General features: G+C 49.1%; 2 protein-coding genes across 5 annotated transcripts; one reads left to right on the top strand and one right to left on the bottom strand.

Moving 5' to 3' along the window:
• Nucleotides 1-140: 140 nt before the first annotated feature.
• RPS18 (ribosomal protein S18) lies at nt 141-4859 on the bottom strand. Its single transcript, XM_004018745.5, has 6 exons — nt 4814-4859; nt 4246-4344; nt 745-831; nt 564-665; nt 361-452; nt 141-254 (listed from the first exon to the last, which is right to left on the bottom strand). The coding sequence occupies exons 1-6, from the start codon at nt 4814-4816 to the stop codon at nt 179-181; spliced, it is 459 nt and encodes a 152-aa protein (XP_004018794.1). The 5' UTR covers nt 4817-4859; the 3' UTR covers nt 141-178.
• A 351-nt stretch (nt 4860-5210) lies between these two features.
• VPS52 (VPS52 subunit of GARP complex) lies at nt 5211-20740 on the top strand. Of its 4 annotated transcripts, none has more exons than XM_027958652.3 (20): nt 5211-5313; nt 6121-6205; nt 6358-6410; nt 6587-6662; nt 6856-6923; nt 7214-7389; nt 7989-8139; nt 8433-8533; nt 8607-8739; nt 8862-8919; nt 9280-9413; nt 9840-9995; nt 10448-10566; nt 10829-10952; nt 11206-11301; nt 11396-11503; nt 11727-11792; nt 19426-19537; nt 19706-19824; nt 20030-20740. In XM_027958652.3, the coding sequence occupies exons 1-20, from the start codon at nt 5224-5226 to the stop codon at nt 20174-20176; spliced, it is 2172 nt and encodes a 723-aa protein (XP_027814453.1). In that variant the 5' UTR covers nt 5211-5223; the 3' UTR covers nt 20177-20740. The 4 variants fall into 4 exon arrangements, with proteins under 4 accessions (XP_027814453.1, XP_027814454.1, XP_027814456.1 ...); XM_027958653.3 differs by having other exon boundaries at nt 5211-5396; XM_027958655.3 differs by lacking the exons at nt 19706-19824; nt 20030-20740 and having other exon boundaries at nt 11396-11492.
• Nucleotides 20741-25305: the final 4565 nt, after the last annotated feature.

Here is a 25305-nt window from a genome sequence, read left to right as displayed (position 1 = left end):
AGAGAGACCAAGACAAGCTCTGGGCAGCTGAGGGGGGACATCAAGCAAGTGTGAAAAATGACCAACAGGGCCCAGTGTGAAAGCATATTCCCTATTAGAGTTTCCAGAAAAACGCAAAGAACCACAAGAGAAGAAAGCCGTAACTGTATAAACTATTTATTCACACAGCACCCACACATTATTTCTTCTTGGACACACCCACAGTGCGACCACGGCGGCCTGTGGTCTTGGTGTGCTGGCCTCGAACACGGAGTCTGCAGGGAGAAAAGACAAAGGTTACTCACCACACCAAGCAAAGATCTGGGAAAAGACAGCATGAGAGTCCTTTGGGAGTCTAAGGACAAACGGGCCCCCACTCACCCCCAGAAGTGGCGCAGCCCCCTGTGGGCCCGAATCTTCTTCAGACGCTCCAGGTCTTCGCGGAGTTTGTTGTCTAGACCGTTGGCCAGGACCTGCACAGACCGGAGACAGTGAGGGATGGCTGTTCTCCACCCTGGTCTCTAGGGCTAGTCCCAACCGGCGAGCCTGCTTTTCTCTCAGCTCTCCCCTCTCCACACACACACCTGGCTGTATTTTCCGTCCTTCACGTCCTTCTGTCTGTTTAAGAACCAGTCTGGGATCTTGTATTGGCGTGGATTCTGCATAATGGTGATCACACGTTCCACCTGGCAGGCGGGACGAGGGTCAGGTTCAGACAGCCCCATCTCCAGGCAGGCCCACCTCCAGCCCCCTCCCTGTCCTCACCTCGTCCTCAGTGAGCTCTCCTGCCCTCTTGGTGAGGTCGATGTCCGCTTTCCTCAACACCACATGAGCATATCTTCGTCCCACACCCTGAGGAGAGGTTTTAGAGTTGTGTGAGTCTGACCTTTTGGGTTTCCTCTATAGACCCATGATTCAAAAAGCACACAAAAGTAGGGTCCAAAATAACTTATACTCTTCCAGATACAAAGCCTAATCATTAAAGGAAAAATAAAGTTTTGATACCCCCTGAAAGCTGCAGCACCCAACAGTGGCACCTTCTCATTTCTACACTGTGGAGAGGAAATTGATGCCTCTCAGTCAATGGAGCATCAAGGCAACAAGATCAAGGTTCTCTGAATTAACGATTAAGGGATAGATAACATTGTTAGTTGGTCGTGATGTCAAAGGGCAACAAGCCACGATCCTTTGGGCAGGTCACTGCATCCCTATGATCAAAATAAACACTGAAACCAGTGGCATTCTAACACTACCAATACCAGCAAGGTGCTCCTTGTGACCTGAACTCACGAGCCAAACAGATTTGGAAAGTGAAAGACTGTGCTGGGCTGAATAGTGTTCCACCAAATTTCTGTTTATTTGGAACGTCAAAACATGGCTTTGGTTAGAAATAGTTAAATCCAATGACTGGTATTCTTATAAAAGGAGAAGACACAGACAGGCAAGAAGGCCATGTGGTAAGGTGAAACACTAGAATGATGCAGCTGCCAAGACAAGGAAACCAAGGATGTGTGGCATACAGAACTGAGAGTAAACCAAGAGATTCTCTTGTTTTAAGTCAACAAATCTGTGTCACAAAGGTCCCAGGAAATTGGATTTCCTCTCTGTAAGAAAGTGACCTGGAGGTCAAATTACCAAGTTGATTGAGAAGAGAGTAAGATCTAAGTGTCTCTCTGGCCCAGCAGCGTCCAACTCTTTGCAACCCTGTGGGCGGTAGCACACCAGGCCTGCCTGCCCCCCGCCCCCCACCTCCCAGAATTTGCCCAACTTCATGTTCACTGCATCGGTGATGCTGTCCAGCCATCTCACGTCTGATGCCCTCTTCTGTCCTCAATCTTTCCCAGCATCAGATTACCAAAATACTGGAGCTTCAACATCAGTCCTTCCAGTGAATATTCAGGGTTGACCTCCTGACTGGTTTGATCTCCCTGCTGTCCAAGGGATTTTCAGGAGTCTCTTGGATGCATCAATATTTTCTCCCTCCTATTTTTTAGTGTTTAGAACTTTTGATAAACAGCTTTTTAAAAAAGTTGCCGTCAAGCTTTTTGAAAGCCCTGTCCAGTCATTGTGACTAGCTCCAACCATGTTTCCAAACAATGCAGATGACCAGTTAACATCCCGCTTTAGAGGAAGGGCAGTCCAACCTTAAGGAGTATTCATAGCAGAAGTGTACAAATGAAAAGAAGGGATCATGGCATAAAAAAATCTTGCAGATGTGTTACCTTAGTAAATACCGTTTTCTGCTTATGTCACCATTGATACGTCAAAGTTAATTCCCCAATTAACTTTGCTCCTTTAATTTTTTGAGGAATCCCTCCTCCTACTCAGCCACCACCCCCAGCACTCCCTTCCAACTTCTAAGTATTACTTAACCCCACATTCCAAATCATTAACAAAAGACCAGGTACCTCTAAACTTTGGCTGTCTCACCAGAGAAGAGCCAGCAAAAGCTGAAACACAGCAAAACCCCAAGTAACTGTATCTCTAGAATAATCTTTCCCAGTGATAAGCAGGGCATGAGGTTCCCTAATAGATTCTTATCAAAATACTCATTAAGTACTGGAAACTGCTTTCAAAATCTGTTTTAAGGTTAAGATATATACTTAAGGTAACAAATGGGAAACTAGTTAATTTCAAAGAAGCAGAGAGAAAGGGTTTAATATAAGCATCCTATCAACCACACATCTTTTTTTTTTTTTACTTTTTTTACTATCTGACCTAAGCATTCTAGCAATCTTTAAAAACAGAAGCAACCTCAGAGATACAGCAGGTTCAGTTCCAGACCACACCCAACAACACTGAAATAAAGAGTACTCTTGCCTGGAAAATCCCACGGATGGAGGAGCCTGGAAGGCTGCAGTCCATGGAGTCACTGAGGGTCGGAGACAACTGAGGGACTTGACTTTCACTTTTCACTTTCATGCATTGGAGAAGGGAATGGCAACCCACTCCAGTGTTCTTGCCTGGAGAATCCCAGGGACGGGGGAGCCTGGTGGGCTGCCGTCTATGGGGTCGCACAGAGTCGGACATGACTGAAGTGACTTAGCAGCACATGGTATTTTGGTTTCCCAGCACATGTAGTTACATAATCTATTCAGTGAGCAACAGCCTCTTAAAATCTATACACACCTTAATCAAGACACTTTATTACTATGAAGTACTAACCATCATCTGAACTTTAAGCAAGTCTAAATCTTTTTGCAATAGTAACAAAGGTCACTGATCACAGATAAGTGTAACAAATACACCAGTAAAAACTTTTAAAGTTATTTCATCAAAATGTGACAGACACACCATGTGAGCAAATGTGGGAGAACTGTCTTAAGAGCTGCCACAAAAACACAGTATCTGCAAAGTCCCATAAAATGTGAGCCCGAACTGTATTTTTCACTGCCTTTATTAGTCTCACAGAAAAAGATGAAAAGACGAAACGTACTATTTAAAAATGAAAGCTGTGCTCCTTGAATTACAGAATTAAAAAGTAACTGTGACAAATCTCACCAAGAAAAGCTGATATTGATTTGCTGTTTTAAACAATCTATAAAATACTTATCATAGTGTCTTCTGGGGTTCTAAGAAAAGCCTATCCTTGGCTCCAAGAAGTGTAAACATACTGGCAAAAAACATTTGGTCATTTCCACAATTTTATCTTTTTAAAGGATAACATCACTATCTGGAAGGCTGGGAGTTCATTAGGTTAAGGGAGATAGCCAAGCTTGCATTCACTGACAACTATAGGCTTCTTCATACTTGTAATCTCTTGGCATTTCTACTTATCCTTCAAATGGTACAATTATGTAACTTCCCCATTCCCTAGGTGAAATCTCTTGGTTTGACCTGAGAGGACTCTTTGGCTTTTTCTCACTTACCTTTTGGGACAAATGGGGCCAGCGGTTAAGTGGACTAACTGCTCTCTTAATCATTCTTTTTTTTTTTTCAACCTAGCAGACAAGGTCATCTGGTTGGAACTCCCTCAACCTGCCTCACTTTCAGCTCAGGTGTTGACAACTCAAGTTTCATCTATAGTCTCTAGTCCTTACCCTGCGTGTCTTAGTCGCTCAGTCGTGTCTGATTCTGTGCGACCCCATGGACTGTTGCCCCACCAGGCTCCTCTGTCCATTGGAATTCTCTAGGCAAGAATTCTGGAGGAGATTCTCCAGGGGATCTTCCCAACCCCAAGGATCAAACCCTGGTCTCCCATATTGCAGACAGATTCGTTTACCATCTGAGCCACCAAGGAAGCCATCAGTCGTTACCCTACTTTACCTTAATTGCAGTGATGGCAAAGGCAATTTTCCGCCGCCCATCGATGTTGGTGTTGAGTACTCGCAAGATGTGCTGGAACTTCTCAGGAATTACTAGAGACTGATAAAGAGATTGAGAGAGAAATCAGACAGTGAACTACTATCAAACCGTAACCTCAAACACGAACGCTAAGCTTGTCACACAGGGAGCAAGAAACCCCCGTCAGGTCTTCACGACACAACAAACTCCTGAGTCCTGCAGACAGCAGGAACATGAAGTGTTCAGCCCTGGGAAAACGCAACCTCGGGGAAGAAGCGTGTCTCCTACCCTTGCCCCAAGTACACTCTGAGTGCCGGAGACACAGGTCCTCACACACGCCCAAACCGTTCTAGTGCCCGGGGAGGGACTTCCTCTGGCCCTAGTCCCCAGAACTGGATGCCTTTAGTTGTCCTTTTCCAGAAGCGGTATCCGAGGTTCCACCCAGAAAGTTGCGGGCCCTCAAGACAGGACATTTTCAACCCTCTGACAGCAAGACCTTCCCTGCCCCGGTCCCGATGTTGCTAGATCCCGGCAAGGATTGTACTCTTACCATGGCGGCGGCCCCAGCGGCGGCGTGTAGGCCTCCAGTGGAAGAGAAAACGGAAGTGACGCAACAGCCTTATATTGCTACCAGGCGGAACGGGCGGAGCTATCTGAGCAAGGAGCTTCCGGAAACTATGCAAGACTCTGAATCGGGCGGCACGACTTCCGGTCCGGGGTTTCTTTACTGTTCGTAAAGGTTTTGTGTGTGCGAACAACAAAGGTTCCGGATTGAGATTGTGCTTAAGAATTCCACTTATTTTCACTTGGGTGAAGCGGTTACAGCCGAAAGAGGAAGACTGGAGGCAAACAAATATCTGGGAGCGATTTCGCACCGTGCAAGACACGCTAGGACCTGTAGTTCCCTTCCGGGGAACAGATTCGCCTGGCTGACAGCTGCCGGAAGTGAGGCTGCGCGGAATGGCCGCCGCTGCGACCATGGCGGCAGCTGCTCGTGAGCTGGTGTTGCGGGCCGGGGCCTCAGATATGGAGGAGGAGGAGGGCCCGCTGGTGAGAAGCAGGGCTGTTTCTCCTTCAGAGTCTTGTCCAGTCGCCTCACGTCAGGAAGGCCTGGGCTGGGTGTAGGCACAAGGGTGGGTACTCGCAGCTGCCAGTAATGCTACCCAGCTTGGCTCTCCAGACGCCTCCGTGGGATCCGACCTGAACCTGAGTACGGCCGAGACTCTGGTTCTGGGGCCACAATTGCAGTTAACTTCCAGATGTTTGGGCAGAATAGAGAAGCAGTATAAAAGTCTGGGAACATGGCTTCTGCTTGGGCTTTAACTCAAGCTCTGCCGCGTATACTGTGTGTCTTCGGGCAAGTCTAACCTGCCCCTCCATGCCCTTATTTCCACACCTATAAGGTGAGAAAAGTAAGACCTGCTATATATGTTGTGGGTTAGGACTGGGTGAATGAATATATGTAAGATGGCACCTGGCAGGTAGGTAAACACTATGTATTAGCTGGTAGTTTTAAAGAGGTTGGGGCGCCCCAGAGGGATGGTGATAGAACATTTAAGGTAGCAGCAGTCTAGAGATCCTAAATTCACCTGCAAGTTCTGCTCTGCCCTCTGCATCTCCTATTTTTTCTCATTTGGTTACCTTCACCCTTCGTAGTTTGCCTGTCTCCTTGTCCCGTTCCTATCCATCAGCCCCAATTAGTTGACTGAGACAATATGGAACTTTTGACATTTTGTGAACTCAGAATGTACCTGTGATTCCCCAGTGAAAGTCCCCCTTTTCCGCTTGAAGGATTGGTGACTGTTCCATTCTATTTTGTTCTGCTTCTGTCTTTCCCATTAACCTGTTCCTCTCCAGGGGAGTGGTCCAGGTCTTCAGGAACCACTGCAGATGGGAGAGTTGGACATCACCTCTGATGAATTCATCCTGGATGAAGTGGATGGTAAGTGATGGCAAGGGGTGGGGGGTATGCGGTCCTATAACCTGAGAGGCTGGGCTCTGCAAGCACTAAGGCAGGGACTGGTGTGCGGATGTTCAGTGTAGAGACAGATCTGTAGAACTAGCTGAATCCTTATGATGAACTTCTATTTGCAGTTCACATTCAGGCGAATCTGGAGGATGAGTTAGTAAAGGAAGCTCTTAAAACGGTGAGGCTTTCCACTATACTAATCTGCCCCTCCCTGAACCCTCCCCTTAAAGGAAAGAAGAAAGTCTTTTTTGCTCCTACTATCACCCTGGTCTTTTTCTCTAGTCCTTCATTGACTGTGTTCCAGTGTCCCTTCACTGACTTCCTCCTGACCCTCTCACATTTCTGTTCTCCCAGGGTGTGGATCTTCGTCACTATTCAAAGCAGGTTGAGCTGGAGCTACAGCAGATTGAGCAGAAATCCATTCGGGATTGTATCCTCCAGCAGAGGAGAGGGGTGCTGTTATTAAAACGGGCATTTTGTGGGGGTATGGTGCTGACAGCCCAGCTGGGGCCGCCGTCTCCTCTCTGAGGTTTCTGCCACCTCAGGGAGAAATTGGAGAGGTCCTGCGGCGGTCTGAGAATCTCCATGTCCACAGTGAGGCCCCTTGACTTGTTGTGAGTCAGATATCCAAGAGAGTGAGAACATAGCATCTCTGCACAATCAGATCACAGCCTGCGATGCTGTCCTTGAGGTTAGTAACCATGCCCTGGGAGCCCTCATATCCCTGAGTGCAGATCATGGTCTTTAGCATGATTCTTTAGGCCATCTTCCTCAGGCAGGGACAGTTAGAGTCACTTTCAGGATGATCTCAGCAGCCATTTTAGTTGTTGCTGCCATGACTAACGTTGTTATTTGCCTTTGTTGCACCTCTTTCCTTATCACCCACTGCTCTCATAGTTGGGTAGATACTAGAGGCTTTACCTAGAAACTTGTCCCCTGCCAATCCTGTGGCTATTCAGCAGCCCTTCTGCCTTCTCCCAGCGCATGGAGCAGATGTTGGGAGCTTTTCAGAGCGATCTCAGCTCCATCAGCTCTGAGATCCGGACACTGCAGGAACAGTCTGGAGCCATGAACATCCGACTGCGGAACCGCCAGGCTGTCCGGGGGAAACTCGGGGAGCTTGTTGATGGTCTCGTGGTGCCCTCTGCTTTGGTCACGTGAGTCACTAGTTTGAAGGGTCCTAATGTCATAGCTAACTCATTGGAAAAGATCCTGCTGCTTGTAAAGATTGAAGGCAGAAGACAGAGGATGAGATGGTTGGATAGTATCACAGATTCAATGGATATGAACTTGGGCAAACTCCAGGAGATGGTGAGGGACCGGGAGGCCTGGCATGGTGCAGTCCATGGGGCTGCAAAGAGTTGGACACGACTGAGTGATTGAATAACAAAGGGCAACATCACAGAAAGAAGATGGGCTGGTGTGACCTACCCTACTTAACCACGTGGGTCTCCCGGCTTCAGGTTATCACACACTTTCCAGAAAACGATGAGTAGTTGACAGCTCTTTTTTACCCTGACTCGGGCTTTAAGGAGTAGGAATCGTCTGGGGTTGGGCATCGAGAAGGGGTTTAAGGTTGATGTGGGTGATGGAGGTGTGTGTGTCCAGGCACAGAAGACTCTGTGCACGCGCTCTGACCCTGTGATGCAGTGGACGAAGGGAGAGGAGACAGAAGCTGGATGCCGGGGTTACGGGTTAGAGTCTCGAGGTGTCTGGGTCTCCCTCCTCACCCGTCCCACCCCTCCCTGCTCCCCAGGGCAATTTTGGAGGCACCAGTCACAGAGCCCCGGTTCTTGGAGCAGCTACAGGAGCTGGATGCTAAGGCAGCTGCAGTCCGAGAACAGGAGGCTAGAGGCACAGCGGCCTGTGCAGATGTCCGGGGCATGCTCGACCGCCTCCGAGTCAAGGTGGGAAGTGGGGGTGGACACCCTAGAAACCACTCGAACCAGCCTCCCTTAGACCTCTACCCTGGATTGCCCTGGCAAAGCTCACTGTAGCCCACCCCCAAGAACTTCTCCTTGCCTTTATGTGGCAGGGCTCATCCTCACATCTCTGGGTTTCTCTGAAAGTCTTAACAGATATCAAAGAGGAGTTCTCTACTCTTGCTCATCCAATATCAGCTTTTGTTCCTCCCCTCAGTGCTTCCCAGGCAGTGAGAAGGCTACAGCTTCACGCCCTGTGTTTGGTCCCCCACATCTAGGCCGTGACGAAGATCCGAGAGTTCATCCTTCAGAAGATTTATTCCTTCAGAAAGCCAATGACCAACTATCAGATCCCACAGACAGCCCTGCTGAAATACAGGTCGCCACCCAGAGAAAGGGTGGGTGTCCCTGGGGGGCTGGCTGGGAGATTGACTGGTTCCTGGCTCCTCCAGGTTCTTCTATCAGTTCCTGCTGGGCAACGAACGCGCCACTGCGAAGGAAATCAGGGACGAGTATGTGGAGACGCTGAGCAAGATATACCTGTCTTATTACCGCTCCTACCTGGGGCGGCTCATGAAGGTGCAGGTAAGCCCGTGGAAGGAGAGGTGCTCTGGGCGCCTGAGCTGGGAGGAGGGACTGTATAAATGGACGCCTTTTTTTGTTGTACATTGGGAAGCAGTGTTCCAGTGTTCTATTCTCTCCTCCAGTATGAGGAAGTTGCTGAGAAGGATGACCTAATGGGCGTGGAAGATACAGCCAAGAAAGATATCCTGGAGCTGAGGGGTGCTCATGCTGGGCCTGGAGAGGGAAGGGCTTCTGGCCCCAGCCTCCAAGGCCCTGCTGCTTAACTTTTCTTGTGGGACCAACACTTTGCAAATGAGATCAAGGCAGGAGCCTCCCTCCCCAGAAAAATGCACAGATCATCCTTACACTGAGTTTTGCGTATGATGTCAGGGAGTGTAGAGGCTCCCTGGAGTCCATTCACAGATGTCAGGTGAAGTGGGGCCCCAAGACTGGGGAGGAGGGACCCCGAGGCCATGTCTGGCTGCTGGGGCCCCTGGAGGTCCTGGATCTTTGATCTTCCATCACAGTTGTGATCTGTTTCCCTTGACTCTGGCCCTTCACGATTCTTCTCAAAGCCATCCCTCCGCAGCAGGAACACCATCTTCACCCTGGGGACCCGGGGCTCTGTCATCTCTCCTGCTGAGCTGGAAGCCCCCATCCTCGTGCCCCACACTGCCCAGCGAGGGGAACAGAGGGTAGGAGGGAGAGCCAGCCTCAGCCTCGGGGTGGGGCTCTGAGCACAGAACTTGGGGCAGAGCTTCCCGGCTGCAGGCCCTGGGGGAGTCCCCATCTCCAGTTGCCCCTGCACTCTGCAATGAGAGGAGGGTTGGACCATTGACTCGGGGTGTTACAGAGGGTAATAGGTCATTAGGCGGGTGTGGTGGTAAATGCGGGAGCAGCAACAGCAGGTGGGGGTGGGCTCTTCGTGTATCCCTCCTCCCCACCCCGCCCCTGCCCTTCAGTACCTGTTCAGGAAGCCCTTTCGCAGCCTGAATGAGGGTTAGATGGGGAGGGTCTTCTGAGCTACTGGTACCCAGTTGAGCTGATGTTCCAGCTATGTCCACAGAGAGCCAGGACTGGGGTCCACCCGTCTGTGTCTCTTCCTGCCTCTCTCATCCTAGTATCCTTTCGAGGCCCTCTTCCGCAGCCAGCACTACGCCCTCCTGGACAATTCCTGCCGTGAATACCTCTTCATCTGTGAGTTCTTCGTGGTGTCCGGCCAGGCTGCCCACGACCTGTTCCACGCTGTCATGGGCCGCACTCTCAGCATGACCCAGGTGAGCTCCCTGGCTCCCGGGCTCCTCGTCAGCACTGCAGTGAGGTCACAGCCCTGGGGCACTGAAGGCAGGACCCCCTCGTTTTAGAACACATGAGCTTTATTCTCACTGTGTGCCTCCCCACAAGACCATCAAAGCTTGGGGGTCCCTGAGGACCCCCTCCTGATTCACACCCAGGCAATAGCACCTGAACACTTGGAGGCTCCTAGACCTTGGTTCCCGGCCCTGAATTCTGCTGTGATGGGCTTGTGATGATAGATTAGGTGAGCAAGGCCGCGGGACCACGTGGGTGGCTGGTGGACAGGAAAGGAGGAGCATTTTCCATTTAGATCTCTCCCTGTACCCCCAAGTGTCATGTCCCCAAAGAGCACTGCACCTGTCCATGGTCACTGGGAGTGACAAAGGAAGAGACACTTCCAACCCTCTGCCTGGTTCTAAATCCTCAACCACAGAAACACCTGGAGTCTTACCTCGTTGACTGTTACGATGCCATTGCTGTTTTCCTCTGCATCCACATCGTCCTCCGGTTCCGCAACATCACAGCCAAGCGGGACGTTCCTGCCCTGGACAGGTTGCTGAGTTGTGGTCCTTGATGCCCCGCTGTTCTTGAAGTCTTGGTCTTGCACAAGCCTGCCCGGACCCGTGGGCTCCCCCGACGTGAACTGTTGACCCTGGTCCCATTTGTCTGCTTGGAGGCAGTATTGCTGCTTCCAGACTCACCTCTCACACCCACTCCTGCCTCCACTGGTGGTCACCCCTCGATTAGGTTTCAGCCTCCCCCACCCCACCCGTGACATTCCTTGCCAGATCTCTGATTCTGATCAAGCCCACAGGTACTGGGAACAGGTGCTTGCCTTGCTGTGGCCACGGTTTGAACTGATCCTGGAGATGAACGTCCAGAGTGTCCGCAGCACTGACCCTCAGCGCCTCGGAGGGCTGGACACGCGGCCTCACTATGTGAGCTCGGGCAGGGGTGGCGGGGGCTGCTGAAAGGCAGGGCTGGAAGCCCCACTGTGCGGTCACCCAGCCTTGGAGCTGTGTCTCTGGGCCTGGCTGGACATGTAGCCGTGCTGTGTGGGGGCGCCCTGGGAGTGTGGGCTGGGCACTGTGGCGGGAGGGCCTGGAGGTGGGGATCACCCAGAGGCTGGTTGGCCAGCTTCGAGGGAGTCGGGGGTTGCCGTGAGTTTTCATCCCACCTTCTTACTCCCAGATCACACGCCGATACGCAGAATTCTCCTCGGCCCTTGTCAGCATCAATCAGACGATTCCCAACGAACGGACCATGCAGCTGCTGGGCCAGCTCCAGGTGCAGGGCGCGGGAGGGGTGCCCTGCCCCTGGGGCTGAAGTCGGGGGAGCCTTGCCTGCCCCTGTCACCCCCTCCTTTCGCTCTTTTTTTCAGGTGGAGGTGGAGAATTTTGTCCTCCGGGTGGCAGCTGAGTTCTCCTCGAGGAAGGAGCAGCTTGTGTTTCTGATCAACAACTACGACATGATGCTGGGTGTGCTGATGGTACCAGAGGCCCCTTCCCCCGGTGCCCTCCCCCGAGACCCCGGGTGCCCGCTTTGCCCCCTTTCCTCCACGAGTGCAGAGATCATGTTGGCCTTGTCAAGCGTTTTCTTCTTGGAGTCTGACGTGGTGTCTGGCTCCGTACGGAGAATGTGGAAGGACGGGGATATGCCGACGTGAAGGGCAGCTTCTCCCCAGACTTGAGATTCCCCTCTGTCTTCCTCAGGAGCGGGCGGCGGACGACAGCAAAGAGGTTGAAAGTTTCCAGCAGCTGCTCAACGCGCGGACACAGGTAGGGGTGTGGGGCGAGGGCAGCACAGTCCTGTGCTGTTTTGCTGGTGACGTTGGCGGCACTGGCTCTCTGTGGAGGCGCTCCGGCTTCTCTTGCTGCCGCACATGGACCCTAGAGCACGGGGCTCAGTACTTGCAGCTCCAGGGCTTAGTTGCCCCATCGCATGTAGAGCCTTAGTTCTCCAGCCAGGGGTTGAACCCACATCCCCTGCATTGGAAGGCGGATTCTTAACCACTAGACCACCAGGGAAGTCAGTGTATGCTGTTTAGGTGCGTGCGTGCGTGCGTGCGTGCTCTTGATTCACAACATGCTGTCATTATTGGTCTGTTTTATTTATTTATTTATTTTACTGATAGAGACATCCACAAAGCTACCACACACCTTGGCAATAACTAACATCAAAGTGTGAATTCTTCCTCAGCCCCTCTCTCTGTCCCTCACATAGAGGCGCTTATTGACCTAAATGTTGTGTTTATAATGCCCTGGCTATAGGGAATAATAGAGCTATAGGGAATTCCCTGGCAGTCCCGTAGTTGGGATTCTTGGCTTCTACTGCAGGGGATATGGGAAACTAAGATCCTGCATGCTGTGCAGCACACACCAAAAAGGAAAGAAAAAAAAATTGTATGCCAAAACACACACTATCTCTTTTGGTTTTGGGTGCCGTAGTAACAGGGTCTCAGGATTATTTCACGCATAATTTTCCTAGTATTGTCCTGTTACGACATGAGGCTGTAGCTCATTCTTTTTAAAGTCAGTTAGTTTAGTTACTTACATTAATTTTTGGCTGTGTTGGTCTTCGTTGCTGTGCACAGGCTTTTTCTAGTTGTGGCAAACGGGGCTTCTCTCTGGTTGCAGAGCACGGACTCCAGGGTGAGTGTGCTCAGTAGTTACAGCTCTCCGGCTTAGTTGCCCCGCGATACGTGGGATCTTCCGGAACCAGGGATCTACCGTTTATTTAGGAGTAGTTACTAAGAAGAATACTTGAAATTACTAGAAATAATGACCTCATTTTTTTTTCCTAATTGTTTGAACTTTATTCTTTTAGAATTTGTCCTTTAAATTGTTAAATACTATCTTTTAAAGGCAAATTTACTTGTTTGAACTGGTATATGAAGTGCTATTGATTTTTGTATATGCATTATATAGCCAGCCACTTCCTAAATCATTTCTAAGAATGCTTCTGGAGATGTGTGTTCCTGTGTAGGCATTCGGCATCTCTGAATTGTGACAGTTTCAGTTCTCCCAATTTTATTCCTATGTCTTCATTCTCTTACTACACGGGCTAGTACCTTGTTTAAAGTTGAATGGTTGAACAGAAGAGTGATAGTGAGAACCCTTACCTTTTCTTAATTTTTAAAATATATTTATTTATTTACTTGGCTGTGCCGTGTCTTAGTTGTGGCATGTGGGGTCTAGTTCTTTGACCAGGGATGAATCCCAGGCCCCCTGCCTTAGCCACTGGACCACCACGGAAGCCCCTTCCTAACTTTAAAACAAATGCTTTCATCATTTCCCCGTTAAGAGTACTGTTATTGTAGGTGTGTGTGTGGTTTTTTTTAGCAGATATCCTTTATCAGGTAAAGAAAATCTCTTTCAATCCCTAGCATTCCAGGAGTTACTATTGTTTTTAAATCATGAGTGGGTATTGAATTTTTAATCAGGGATGTGTGCTTTTTCTGCAGTTGTTGAGGTAATCATAGGTTTAATTTTTAAAAATTAGGACTTTGGGATTAACGGATACACGGAGCTATATATAAAATAGATAAACAACAAGGATCTACTGTACAGTACAGAGAAATAGATTCCATACCTCATAATAACCTATAAAGGATAAGAATCTGTAAAAGAATGCATATATATGTATACATGTATATTCATTCAATATCTGTGTACTCACAACATTGTAAATCAACTATACTTCAGTTTTTTAAAAAATCAATCGTGGTCTATTACATTTGTAGATTTTAGAATGCTAAGCCATTCTGGATTTGGTCTGATTCATGTAGAGTTTTTGCTTCTCTGTGCAGAAGTGAGATAGGCCTATGCCATTCTTTTCTTGTCCTGCCCTCACGTGGTTTTGGTGACAAAGTCATACTGGATTTGTAGAGGCAGGTGGGAAGGAAGGATTTCCTCATTCTTTTTATTCTTAAAGATTTTGAGATTGAAATGATCTCTTCCTTTAAAGCATCTTAGAACTTGCCAGCACAAACATCTAGGAAGATTTAAAACTATGACATTCCCTCTAAATACTGCTTTTATTGAGTTCTGTGGATTTGAAAATGTAGCATTTTTCTTACTCGGTTCAAAGAACTTTGATATTTCAATTGTTCTTTAATCTGTGAGATTTTTTAGAAGTGATTTAAAATTTCCAAAAGTCTTTTTGTTGTTAATGTTTAACAGTTGCATTGTGAATGGAAAATGTGGCCTTTTGGTATTGAAAATCTGAAATGTTTTTAGATTTGCTTTGGCCTAGGACATGATCACGGAGAAGGCAGTGGCACCCCACTCCAGTACTCTCACCTGGAGAACCCCATGGACAGAGGAGCCTGGTGGGCTGCAGTCCATGGGGTCTCTAGGAGTCGGGCACGACTGAGTGACTTCCCTTTCACTTTTCACTTTCATGCATTGGAGAAGGAAATGGCAACCCACTCCAGTGTTCTTGCCTGGAGAATCCCAGGGATGGGGGAGCCTGGTGGGCTACTGTCTGTGGGGTCGCACTGACTCGACTTAGCAGCAGCAGGAACATGATCAACTTTGAAAATGATCCGTATGTATTTGAGAAGATTGTGTGTTCTTTGATTGTCAGGTGTGGAAATCAAGCTTTTTAGATGTTATTTACATCACCTGTATCTTTACTGATTTTTTCTGATCAGTAGTTGAGAGAGAGGTTCTGAAACTCATGTTTATCACTTTCACTGCAGTTTTGTCTGATCTTGTTTCATATAGTTTCAGCTTATTTCATCTAAATTCTCAAAAGTTTGGAATCATATGGTCTCACTTGTGACTTGACGCATTTGTCACTATATCATGACCCATTTTAGCCCTAAAGTTTTCTCTTAAAGCGTATTATACTTTATATTAGCATAGCTCTTCCAGCTTTATATTAGTTAATGTTTGCTTCTTATTTCCACTTTTTAAAAATTTTCCACTTTTTTACTTTACTTTCTTTTTACTTTCCTTTTCATATTTTCACATTTTAAGTCTTAAAAATAAAAGTAGCTGGAATTTTAAAAATCTAATTGAATTATCTCTGCCCTTTAATTTGTCTTTGTGTTCACTTATGTTTATTGTGATTAATGTGACATTTCTACTTTTTTCATCCATCTTTAGTTTTCTCTTTGTCTTGTGTCTTTTTTCCTTCTTGCCTTTGTTTTTTCCCACCTCTAATTGTTTGGATTTTGTACTCCGTTCTTTTGGAATTTGTCCTTTAAATTTTACCTCATATATTTAGCTTAACATCTAAACTTAATATTTAACTCCTGTCTCAAGTAATACATGGACTTTTAAACATTTTAAATATTTTAATGCTTCAGTCACCGCTCCCCTTCTGTTTTCCCTGCTAATTATTGACTAGTGTTTCTTTCTGTCCTACTTTCGTTTTTTAAATGCCTTTATGTTATTTACTTTACTTTTCTCTTGGCTGAACCACGCGGCTTGTTGGATCTTAGTTTCCCCACCAGGGATTGAATGCACATCCTCTGCAGTGAAAGCACAGAGTCCTAACCACTGGATAGCCAGGGAAGTCCCTATATTCCTTTTAAATGTGAAATATTGTCTGTATTCCCTGTGCTGTATCGTATCTCCTTGTAGCTTATTTATTTTGTACATAATAGTTTGTACCTCTTCGTCCCCTATCCCTGTCTTGCCCCTTCTCCCACAGCCAGTATTTTTTAAAACATTGCTTCCCTCCTATCTTTCTTTCCTGGGATCTGGTCAGTTATGGGTTAAAATGTCCTGTTCTGTTTTCTCTGTTTCATAAAATAAATGTTTAGTTCGATGAGAAAGGAACATGTTGTCCTCAGCTGCACAGTTAGGTGACCAGGGGGAATGTCAGCTCCGCCTCCAGAATCGCGATTCTCTCGACCCTCTGACCCCAGAGATGTGCTCAGTGAGGACTCTGCTGAGAGCCCTGAGGCCCTGTGGGATCTGCCAGGGTGGGGACGGTCCCTCTGCCTTCAGGTGGGCTGCTGCTCAGTACTGTGTGGGAGAGATTATGAGCCGAAGCCCAGCATGCTCTTCCTCTGGTCCCTCCTCTGCGGTCAGAACACTCTCTCCTGGCGGTCCAGAAGTTAGGACTCTGTGCTTCCACTGCAGAGGCCACAGGTTCGATCCCTGGTGGGAAAACAGATCCCACAAGCTGGGCTGCAAGGTCAAAACAAACAAATAAAAACCCACTCTCTTTGGCTGGATAGAGAGCTTAAAGAAAGTCCATCCAAGTCTAGACCACTGCTGTCCCATAGAAATAGAGTACAGGCCTCAAATTTTCTAGTGTCTAAATTTTATAGACAAAAAAGAAACAGGTGAAACACATTTAATGTTTTACTGAAAACACTGTGTCCAAGATACTACCATTTCAACATTATTTATCCACAAATAAATGAGTAATGATTCATCTGAAAAGTCTTCCTATGTGAGGTCTCTTAGCCTAGTGTGTATGTTCACAGCACATTTCAGTTGCAACTAGCCTTGTTTCCAGTGATCAGTGTTACATGTGATTCATGGAGACTGTGTTAGGACAGGTCATCTCTGTTAGTTGAACTTAGCTCTGCATCCACCCCCTTTGCCCCCCACTGTTAAGAGTGTTGTGGGTTTATTGCGTTTAGGCAACTGTAATAGGTTGAATTTGTTACTTGATCTCTGTCTCAAATCACATCACAAATAAAGATTCCGTAATTATGGAAAGGTGTGTTCTTGGGAATGTCTTCCTCATCTTGGGTTAGTTATCTCACAGCCTCCAGTGGATATAAGTGGATGTTTTGTGGGAAGAATGGAAAAGATTTTATTTTTATTTATTCTTGATATATCTGGAGAAGGAAATGGCAACCCACTCCAGTATTCTTGCCTGGAAAATTCCACGGCGGGTTGCAGTCCACAGGGTCTCAGAGTCGGCCACGACTAAGCAATGAGCGCATTATTGATATATAGTTGATTTCCAGTGTTGTGTTAATTTCTGCTGTACAGCAAAGTGACTCAGTTATACGCATGTGTACATTCTTTTTAATATTCCTCTCCATTATGGTTTGTCCCTGGGTACTGGCTGGAACCCCCATGCTCTGCGGTAGGACCTTCCAGCCTATATAAAAGTTTGCGTCTCCTAACCCCAGACTCCTAACCCATCCCTCCTCCAGCTCCCTCCCCCTCGGCAACCACAAGTGTGTGTTCTATGTCTGTGAGTCTGTTCCTGTTTTGTAGATGGATTCATTTGTGCCTTATTTTAGATTCCACAAAAGATTTTATTTTTAAATATAAGTAGTTTATTTTTAAGTGAAATAAAAGTTCTGCTTTCACCTTACCAGATCTTGCTCTTTGGGTTGGGTTTTTCTTTTCTTTCCTCTTCTTCTTTTTTTTTCTACTTTAATTCCACCTTTCCATTAAAAAAAAAAGTCTTTATTTGGCTGCGTCAGGTCTTAGTTGCTTCGCCCAGGCTCTTCTGTTTCTGCACACAGACTATCGTTGTGGTGCGTGGGCTTTGGAATGAGGGCTCAGTTGCTGCTTCCTCCGCAGCATGTGGATCTTAGTTCCCCGACCAGGGCTCGAACATGTGTCCCCTGCATTGCAAGGTGGATTCCTAGCCCCGGGACCACCAGGGAAGTCCCTCCCTTGCACTGTGTTTTATTTGTTTGTTTGCCTTTTCATTTTAACTTTGTGTTTTGGGAAATCTCAAATGTACGTCCTATGTAGAGGATAGCATGGTGAGCCCCCAGGCGCCGTCACACATCTTCAGCCAATGACAGGACAATTGTTTCATCTGTATCAAAACCTGTTGTTCATCCTCCCATCCGTCCCCCAACCCTCAGTGATTTTGAATTAAATTCTGTACACCACTATCACTTCATCTGTGTCAGGATATGTTTTTTAAACCACAATACTTTATCACACTTTTAAAAAAAGATAGGACTTGGGGCTTTCACTTGAGGTGGCCTGGAAAAAAAAAAGAAAGTAGCTAGTATTCATGTATCCCCACTTATAAACAGTGGTTCAAGTCAGGATCCATATACAGTCCATACGTGCCTCTCTTTTTTCTGTTTATTTGGCTGTGCCGGGTCTTAGTTGCGGCGTGTGGGATCTAGTTCCCTGACCAGGGATCAAACCTGGGCCCCCTGCATTAGGACTGTGGAGTCTTAACCACTGGACCACCAGGGAAGTCCCCGTATGTCTCTTTTTAATCTATAGATTTCCCTTCTATCTCCTCCCTGTCTCCTCCATGCAGTTTATTTGTACAAGAAATGGAGTCATTTGTCACGTAGAATGCCGTACAGTCTGGATTTTGCTGCCTGCCTTGCATAGCATGCCTAAGCTATTCCTCTTTTCCCATAAATGTGTGATTCAATGGAAACGCTTGATCAGATTCCAGGTAGATTTTTTTTACAAGGCTGTTTGAGAAGTAGTGGTGTGTACTTCTCTCAGGGCACTTAATGTCTTCTTGGCTTTCTTTTTGCCAGTGGCCATCAGTGATCACCACCCAGACCATTAGATTTCTAAATCTCTCAATGTCTCAAAAATTTCCATCTCCTTATCTGTGCTGCATTTTGAGTCATTTCTTCAATTGTAAATTCCAGTTTGCTCAGTCATTTTTCCAGGTACATCCAGTCTGCTGTTTAGCCAGCTGACATAAAAAAAAAAAATTTTTTTTAATGTTTTTTTCTAAATCATTTCTTTTAAATCCCATTTTGTTTCAAGTCTGTTTCTGATCTTGGTAGTAGGTCACGTTTGTGTGGCGTCTTTAACTTCTTTGAACATTGCATACAGAATATGCAGCTGCTCTGTGTGTGACAGTTTTAACACTGGCAGTCTTCGGAGGTCTAAGTCCACTGCTTACTGTCTATTCTGACTCGTCGTAGCTTGCTTGCTTCTGTGACTGGGTATCTTCGGGCTCTTTTCTTGGTCTCAATCAGGGGTAGTCATCGGGGCCTAAATGGGGATCAGGGAGGTTTCAGAGAAGGCTTGCCTCTGCTTTTGTAATAGCTGAAAGTTGCCATCCACCTGGGTCTACACTGGCACCTCTGAGAGGCTCTCATGAGACCAAGCTCAGCATCTCCACTCAAGGCCTGCATCAGCTCAGCTTCCTGATAGCAGAGCTGCCGTGACCACTTACTTTTTTGTAGCCCTGCCTCTCCCAGGCGCTCAGGGCCCACTTCTCTGGTTCTGGCCCTCTGCTCCCAGCTCACTTTTTTAAATTTAAACAAAGGTTTTGTGGCTTATTTATTTATTTTGAGAAGGGAGGAGATTTCCCCTACGTCTTGTGAGACCGACAGTGTCTTAAAGTATATGACCTTTCTAGAGGTTCGCTGTTGTTATGGGAGTGTTCTAAGGACCTAGTTGGTCATGGTGCCAGAATTGGGAAAAGTCTGCCCCCCCCCCCCCCCCCCCGGAATCTGAGCTCTGTGTGTGTGTGTGTGTGTTCCTACAGGAATTCATTGAAGAGTTGCTGTCTCCCCCCTTTGGGGGCCTGGTGGCATTTGTAAAGGAAGCCGAAGCTTTGATTGAGCGAGGACAAGCGGAGCGACTCCGAGGGGAAGAAGGTCTGAGGATGGGGTGGATGGGGTGGGGTGAGGGGAAAGAGGATGGGAAAAGAAAACTGCAAGGATGCAGATTACATGGGGAGGGCGAACACCAGAACGGGGTTGCAGGGTGAGGACCTAGCGGGATCAGACATCACTTAGCCATGATCTTTTTCCTCCTCCTCTCAGCCCGGGTTACTCAGCTGATCCGTGGCTTCGGCAGTTCCTGGAAATCATCGGTGGAGTCTCTGAGTCAGGATGTGATGCGGAGCTTCACCAACTTCAGAAATGGAACCAGCATCATCCAGGTAACCTGTGACTCCCGGTCCCCATTCGCACCCCGCCCCATCACTGGTTTGCCCTCCTCTTTTCTCGGGGCTCGGAATCATACAAGTGACCCTTGATCTTCAACTACCAGCTGTGCCCAAAGTTCTGGCCGAGCCCTAAGCTGACGGCTATCATCATCCTTAGAATCACCCTGCATCTCATCCCTCCGTGACTTTCTCTGAGCAGGGAGCTTTGACCCAGCTGATCCAGCTCTATCATCGCTTCCACCGGGTGCTGTCTCAGCCACAGCTGCGAGCCCTCCCTGCCCGGGCTGAGCTCATCAACATCCATCACCTCATGGTGGAACTCAAGAAGCACAAGCCCAACTTCTGAGGCGCCGGGCCCTGGGGGCCACCAGCCCTCTCCATGGACTTCTGAGCCCCATCCTATCCCCCTTTTCACCCGGGGCTCCCTGCCAGTGCCCCTTTGCCTCCTAGGCTCTCACAGGCCTCACTCTGCCTTCATTCCTGGGACTGTGCTTCGTCAGGATAAGCCGGATCCCCTTGGCTTTGGGCATGTCTCATGTCCAAGTTTCCCAGGACCACTCGCTCCTGGGCTTCCAAACTAACCTCCGTTATCTTTCCAGTGTTGTCATTCCGCTCTTTCCTCCCACTGCCCCACCCCCAAGGCCTTTTTCTTCTCCCAGTAAAACCTTCTGGTTCACTCAGCTCTTGTCATCGTGGCATGAGGTGTGACGCCTCGACTCTTGGAATTGTTGTGGCAAGGGAAGACTGTCTCATAACGGTTGACTTTTTTTTCCCTTCCACTCAGTGATTTATTTTCTGTAGCTTTTTGACCTAAGATCTCAGCAACTTGAACACTAATCAGTCGCCTCCTGGCTTCAGAGTTACATCAAGGTCAGTGTGCAGAAAACAATAAATACTTAATATGATACAACACTCTTTTCCCATTTCTTTTCTCCTCCTCCTGGGAGAGGAGGTCCTTCAAGTAGCCCCGTCTCTGCCCCAGGATCACCTTTGCTCTCTGCCTCCTGGGCCTGCATCCCTTTCTGGTGGGTGTCCAGAAACTCGGGGCCGTGGTTACCTCTAACCTGCAGCTCCTTCAGGCCAAAGTGGCTGCATTGGTTTTAGGGCGGGAACTGTTTCAGGAGTAACCAACCTGGCTGAGGAAGTGACCCTGGTGAAAACGGCAGATGCCGGCCGCCTCGGCTCCTCTAAGGCAGACACCGGCTCTCCTTGCCTCTGGCCTCCCCAGGTTGACGCTGGGATTGCCTTCTCTCCTTGAGGGTCAGCTCCCTAGCTCCTCCGGTGCGACCGTCACAGCCCTTGCTAGGGGGCTGCAGTTGCCATTGCGCTGGGCCGTGAGCAGGCCAGGTCTGCAGTGTGGCCATCTCATCCCTTCCTGTGTCTCGGCCCCTTCCTGCTGCTGCCGCCTTACGGTCCTGGTCCCGTTTGAACTCAGACTCTAGACCGAGGAGACTTGGGGGTGCCTGGAAATGCGGAGGGGGAGGGCCAGTGCCGTCGGGGGGACATGGTAACTCGGGGACGTCCCCCCACCCCCGACCTTCTCGTTCCCCCAGTGGCTGCTTGGGCCCTCTGGATGCTGGCCCAGCCCGCACGCGGAGGCGGGGAGAATCAGGGTGCAAAGCGGCGCGCCGTCTGCTCCGCGCCGGGGCTGGGGGCGAGGCCCGCGCTTCGCAGGGTTAGGGCCGGAGAGCGGCCGCGCCAGCCGCCTCTCCCGCTCGCGCCTTTTCCCGGCTCTAAGAGCGGCGCGCGGACCAGCCTCGGGACCCGCACCTCGGAGCTTTGGCCTCGGATGGTCTGAGGAGCCCGGAGGGATGGCGGGGGTGCAGGGGAGAGGCCTTAATGACCGCACCCCGCGTCCCCGCCACCCTCGCCTCCTCTGGCGTTCTCCGGGCTTTGCCCACCCTGACTCCCCCGCAGACCTTCCCTGAGGCCCGCCGCGCTCTGGGCGGTGGTGCTCCGAAGGGGGTACCGCGAGCTGCGACCCGGGAACCTTCCGACCCCCACCTTCCTTTCCTGTTCCTCGCCCCCACCACTCCACGGGGACCCAGATGTCCTCACGCTGACCTGATTCCTGCCCCAGCTCGAGGAGGACGAGAAGGGCCCAGGCTTTGGGACTAGGGAGACAGGTTGCTTTGACAGAGCAGTTTCCCAAAGAAGGGGGTCGGGTGCGGGGGGTCTCTGGATAGCCCGCGAGGGAGATTGCCGACACAGGTGTCTTCGTCGAAGGCCAGCTAAGGCGCCAGCGGGAGAAGGGCCGTGCATGCTGGTACCTCGGTTTTCGGAGTTCTGAATTTCCCTTGGGCTGTCCCTCAAACCCAAACCCACACGCTGGACAGAGAAGCAGGTTTTTCTGCAGGCCTCCCCGAGGGGCACTGCTGGAATCTGAGGGGGCTTACATACTGGGGCCTGGAAGCATTGCGTTTATATTGGAGCATACAGTTTCCGGGGACGCCGAACCGACCCTGGCATCTATAGCCGCCCTCTGAGCCAACCCGCGGTCTCAGGACGGCATGAAGACCAAGAGCGGGAAAGGGAGCCGCTGTCCCCACGTTGACCTCCAGGGGGCAGCGTCGACCGGGGACTGGAGCTCGGCCGTCGGCGGTCGGCGGCCGCGTCTGCTCTGGAAGGCACTCAGGCCTCCCCCGCTGGCCAGCCGCCGTCCACGCTGAAGCAGCTGAGGGGCTTTTCTTTCAGTCCAAAGACACGCAGTCCCTGTGGCTTAGGTGGGTCCTTCTGATCCCTGGCTGAAACGCATAACTTCTGGCTAGCGCCACCGCTCCTTAAACTCCCTCACTTTTTCTCTTTTGCTAATAAGGGACCCACTGGACTCACAGACCCAGAAGCATCAGGGATCGCCACCTCGGACAGCACTGTGTGAATATCCTCCTTCCCTTTGCTCATCTGTGAGACTCACATCTGCATCTGGCACACTGGCCCCTGTCCTCACCTAGTGTCTATAGGAAGGAATCGGAGACGTCCCTATGGCTTGTAACAGCCCCCCAGTGCTATTAAGGGATCTCTGTCCTTTAAAGAAATATCATTTCCTTCTATTTTTACACCTCTGTGTCCTCAGCTTGTCCTGAGTTTACTGATTTACTTTTGGCTGCACTGGGTCTCTGTTTGAGGGAGCTTCTCGATGCAGTGACTTCCCTTGTTGCTGAGCGAAGGCTGGAGGGCTGGGGGTCAGTGGTTGTGGCTCATGGACTTAGTTGCCCCTCGGCATGTGGACAGAGAAGGCAATGGCACCCCACTCCAGTGTTCTTGCCTGGAGAATCCCAGGGACAGGGGAGCCTGGTGGGCTGCTGTCTGCAGGGTCGCACAGAGTCGGACACGACTGAAGTGACGCAGCAGCAGCAGCAGGCAGGTGGAATCCTCCCAGACCAGAGATTGAACCCATGTCCCTGGCATTGGGAGGTGGATTCTTAACCACTGAACCACTGGGAAAGTCCCTGAGTTTTTTTCAACTGGACTCTCTGGGAAACATTTATCCTGTGTTCAACAGCTCTGTCTCTGCACAAAACGGAAGGGCCACATCTCAGCATCAATTCCAGAGCTATTGAATGTGGACATGTACCCTGAGGACAAAAGGAATGAAGTTCTTCCTCTCTTCCCAACCTATTAATATGGACCCACCCACCTTGCATTTAAGAAAGGTGGCTTCTCTGACTTTCAGAAATCAGGCATGAGGGGAAGCAGGCAAATTCCCTGGGTTCCAACACAGATTTAGGGTAAAGATCCAAGGAAAGAAGGAGAAAGCAAGATTGAGACAACTTTGAAATCAGCTCTCTCCACCCTAGAGAAAATGGATACTGCCATTCATGTTGCATTTCAATTTGCAGGGGGTTTTGGAAAATGTTCATGAAACCAAGGCATATGTATTTTTAAAACTGGGGAATAGTTGCTTTACAATAATGTGTTGGTTTTTGCTATACAACGAAGTGAATCAGCCGTATGTGTACATATATCCCCTCCCTCTTGGACCTCCCTGCCCACTATCCCACCCCGCCAGGTCATCTCAGGGCACCGAGCTGAGCTCCCTGCGCTACATGGCAGGTCCCCACTAGCTAGCTACACATGGCAGTGAACATACGTCAATCCCAGTCTCCCAATTCGTCCCACCCTCCCCTTCGCCCCCATGTCCACATGCCCACTCTCTGTGTCTGTGTTTCTATTCCTGCCCTGCAAATAGGTTCATCTGTACCATTTTTTCTAGATTCCACATATATGCATTCAGTTCAGTTCAGTTCAGTTGCTCAGTCGTGCCCTACTCTGTGACCCCATGAATCGCAGCACGCCAGGCCTCCCTGTCCATCACCAACTCCCGGAGTTCACTCAGACTCACGTCCATCGAGTCAGTGATGCCATCCAGCCATCTCATCCTCTGTCATCCCCTTCTCCTCCTGCCCCCAATCCCTCCCAGCATCAGAGTCTTTTCCAATGAGTCAACTCTTCACATGAGGTGGCCAAAGTACTGGAGTTTCAGCTTTAGCATCAGTCCTTCCAATGAACACCCAGGACTGATCTCCTTTAGGAGGGACTGGTTGGACCTCCTTGCAGTCCAAGGGACTCTCAAGAGTTTTCTCCAACACCACAGTTCAAAAGCATCAATTCTTTGGCGCTCAGCTTTCTTCACAGTCCAACTCTCACATCCATACATGACCACTGGAAAAAACCATAGCCTTGACTAGACAGACCTTTGTTGGCAAAGTAATGTCTCTGCTTTCGAATATGCTGTTTAGGTTGGTCATAACTTTCCTTCCAAGGAGTAAGTGTCTTTTAATTTCATGGCTGCAGTCACCATCTGCAGTGATTTTGGAGCCCCCCAAAATAAAGTCTGACACTGTTTCCACTGTTTCCCCATCTATTTCCCATGAAGTGATGGGACCAGATGCCATGATCTTCGTTTTGCATTAATACACACTATTTGTTTTTCTCTTTCTGACTTACTTCATTCTATATGACAGTCTCTAGGTCCATCCGCATCTTTACGAATTACCCAGTTTTGTTGCTTTTAGTGGCTGAGGATAGGTACCGTATCTTCTTTATCCATTCATCTTGCTCCCTGTGTTCTCTGCCAGCTACCGTGGATTCAGCCAACAATAAGTCAAGGTCCCCGAAATCACAAAGCAGACGTGTCGTCTCACTGAATTCACACCCCTGCCCCCGGAAGTGTTCTTCCTGTGTTCTGTGCTGGACTAAGTAATGAACCCAACACACACAGCCTCTCGGTGGTTTGAACCTTCCGTACCCCAGATTCCCTCTTGCGCCATGACTCCAGGCTGGGAGTCCTGGAGCTGAAAAAGCAGCTGTCAGGAGAGAAATATCGCATTACCTCTAAGCGTGACTGGAAGTCGCTCAGTCGTGTCTGACTCTTTGTAGTCCATGGAATTCTCCAGGCCAGAATACTGGAATGGGTAGCCGTTCCCTTCTCCAGAGAATCTTCCCAACACAGGGATCAAACACAGGTCTCCTGCA

The sequence above is a fragment of the Ovis aries genome, chromosome 20 (assembly GCF_016772045.2).
Source record: "Ovis aries strain OAR_USU_Benz2616 breed Rambouillet chromosome 20, ARS-UI_Ramb_v3.0, whole genome shotgun sequence".
NCBI lineage: Eukaryota > Metazoa > Chordata > Mammalia > Artiodactyla > Bovidae > Ovis > Ovis aries.
The sequence above is the reverse complement of the archived record's forward strand: the minus strand, read 5'-3'. Positions and strand labels throughout refer to the sequence as shown.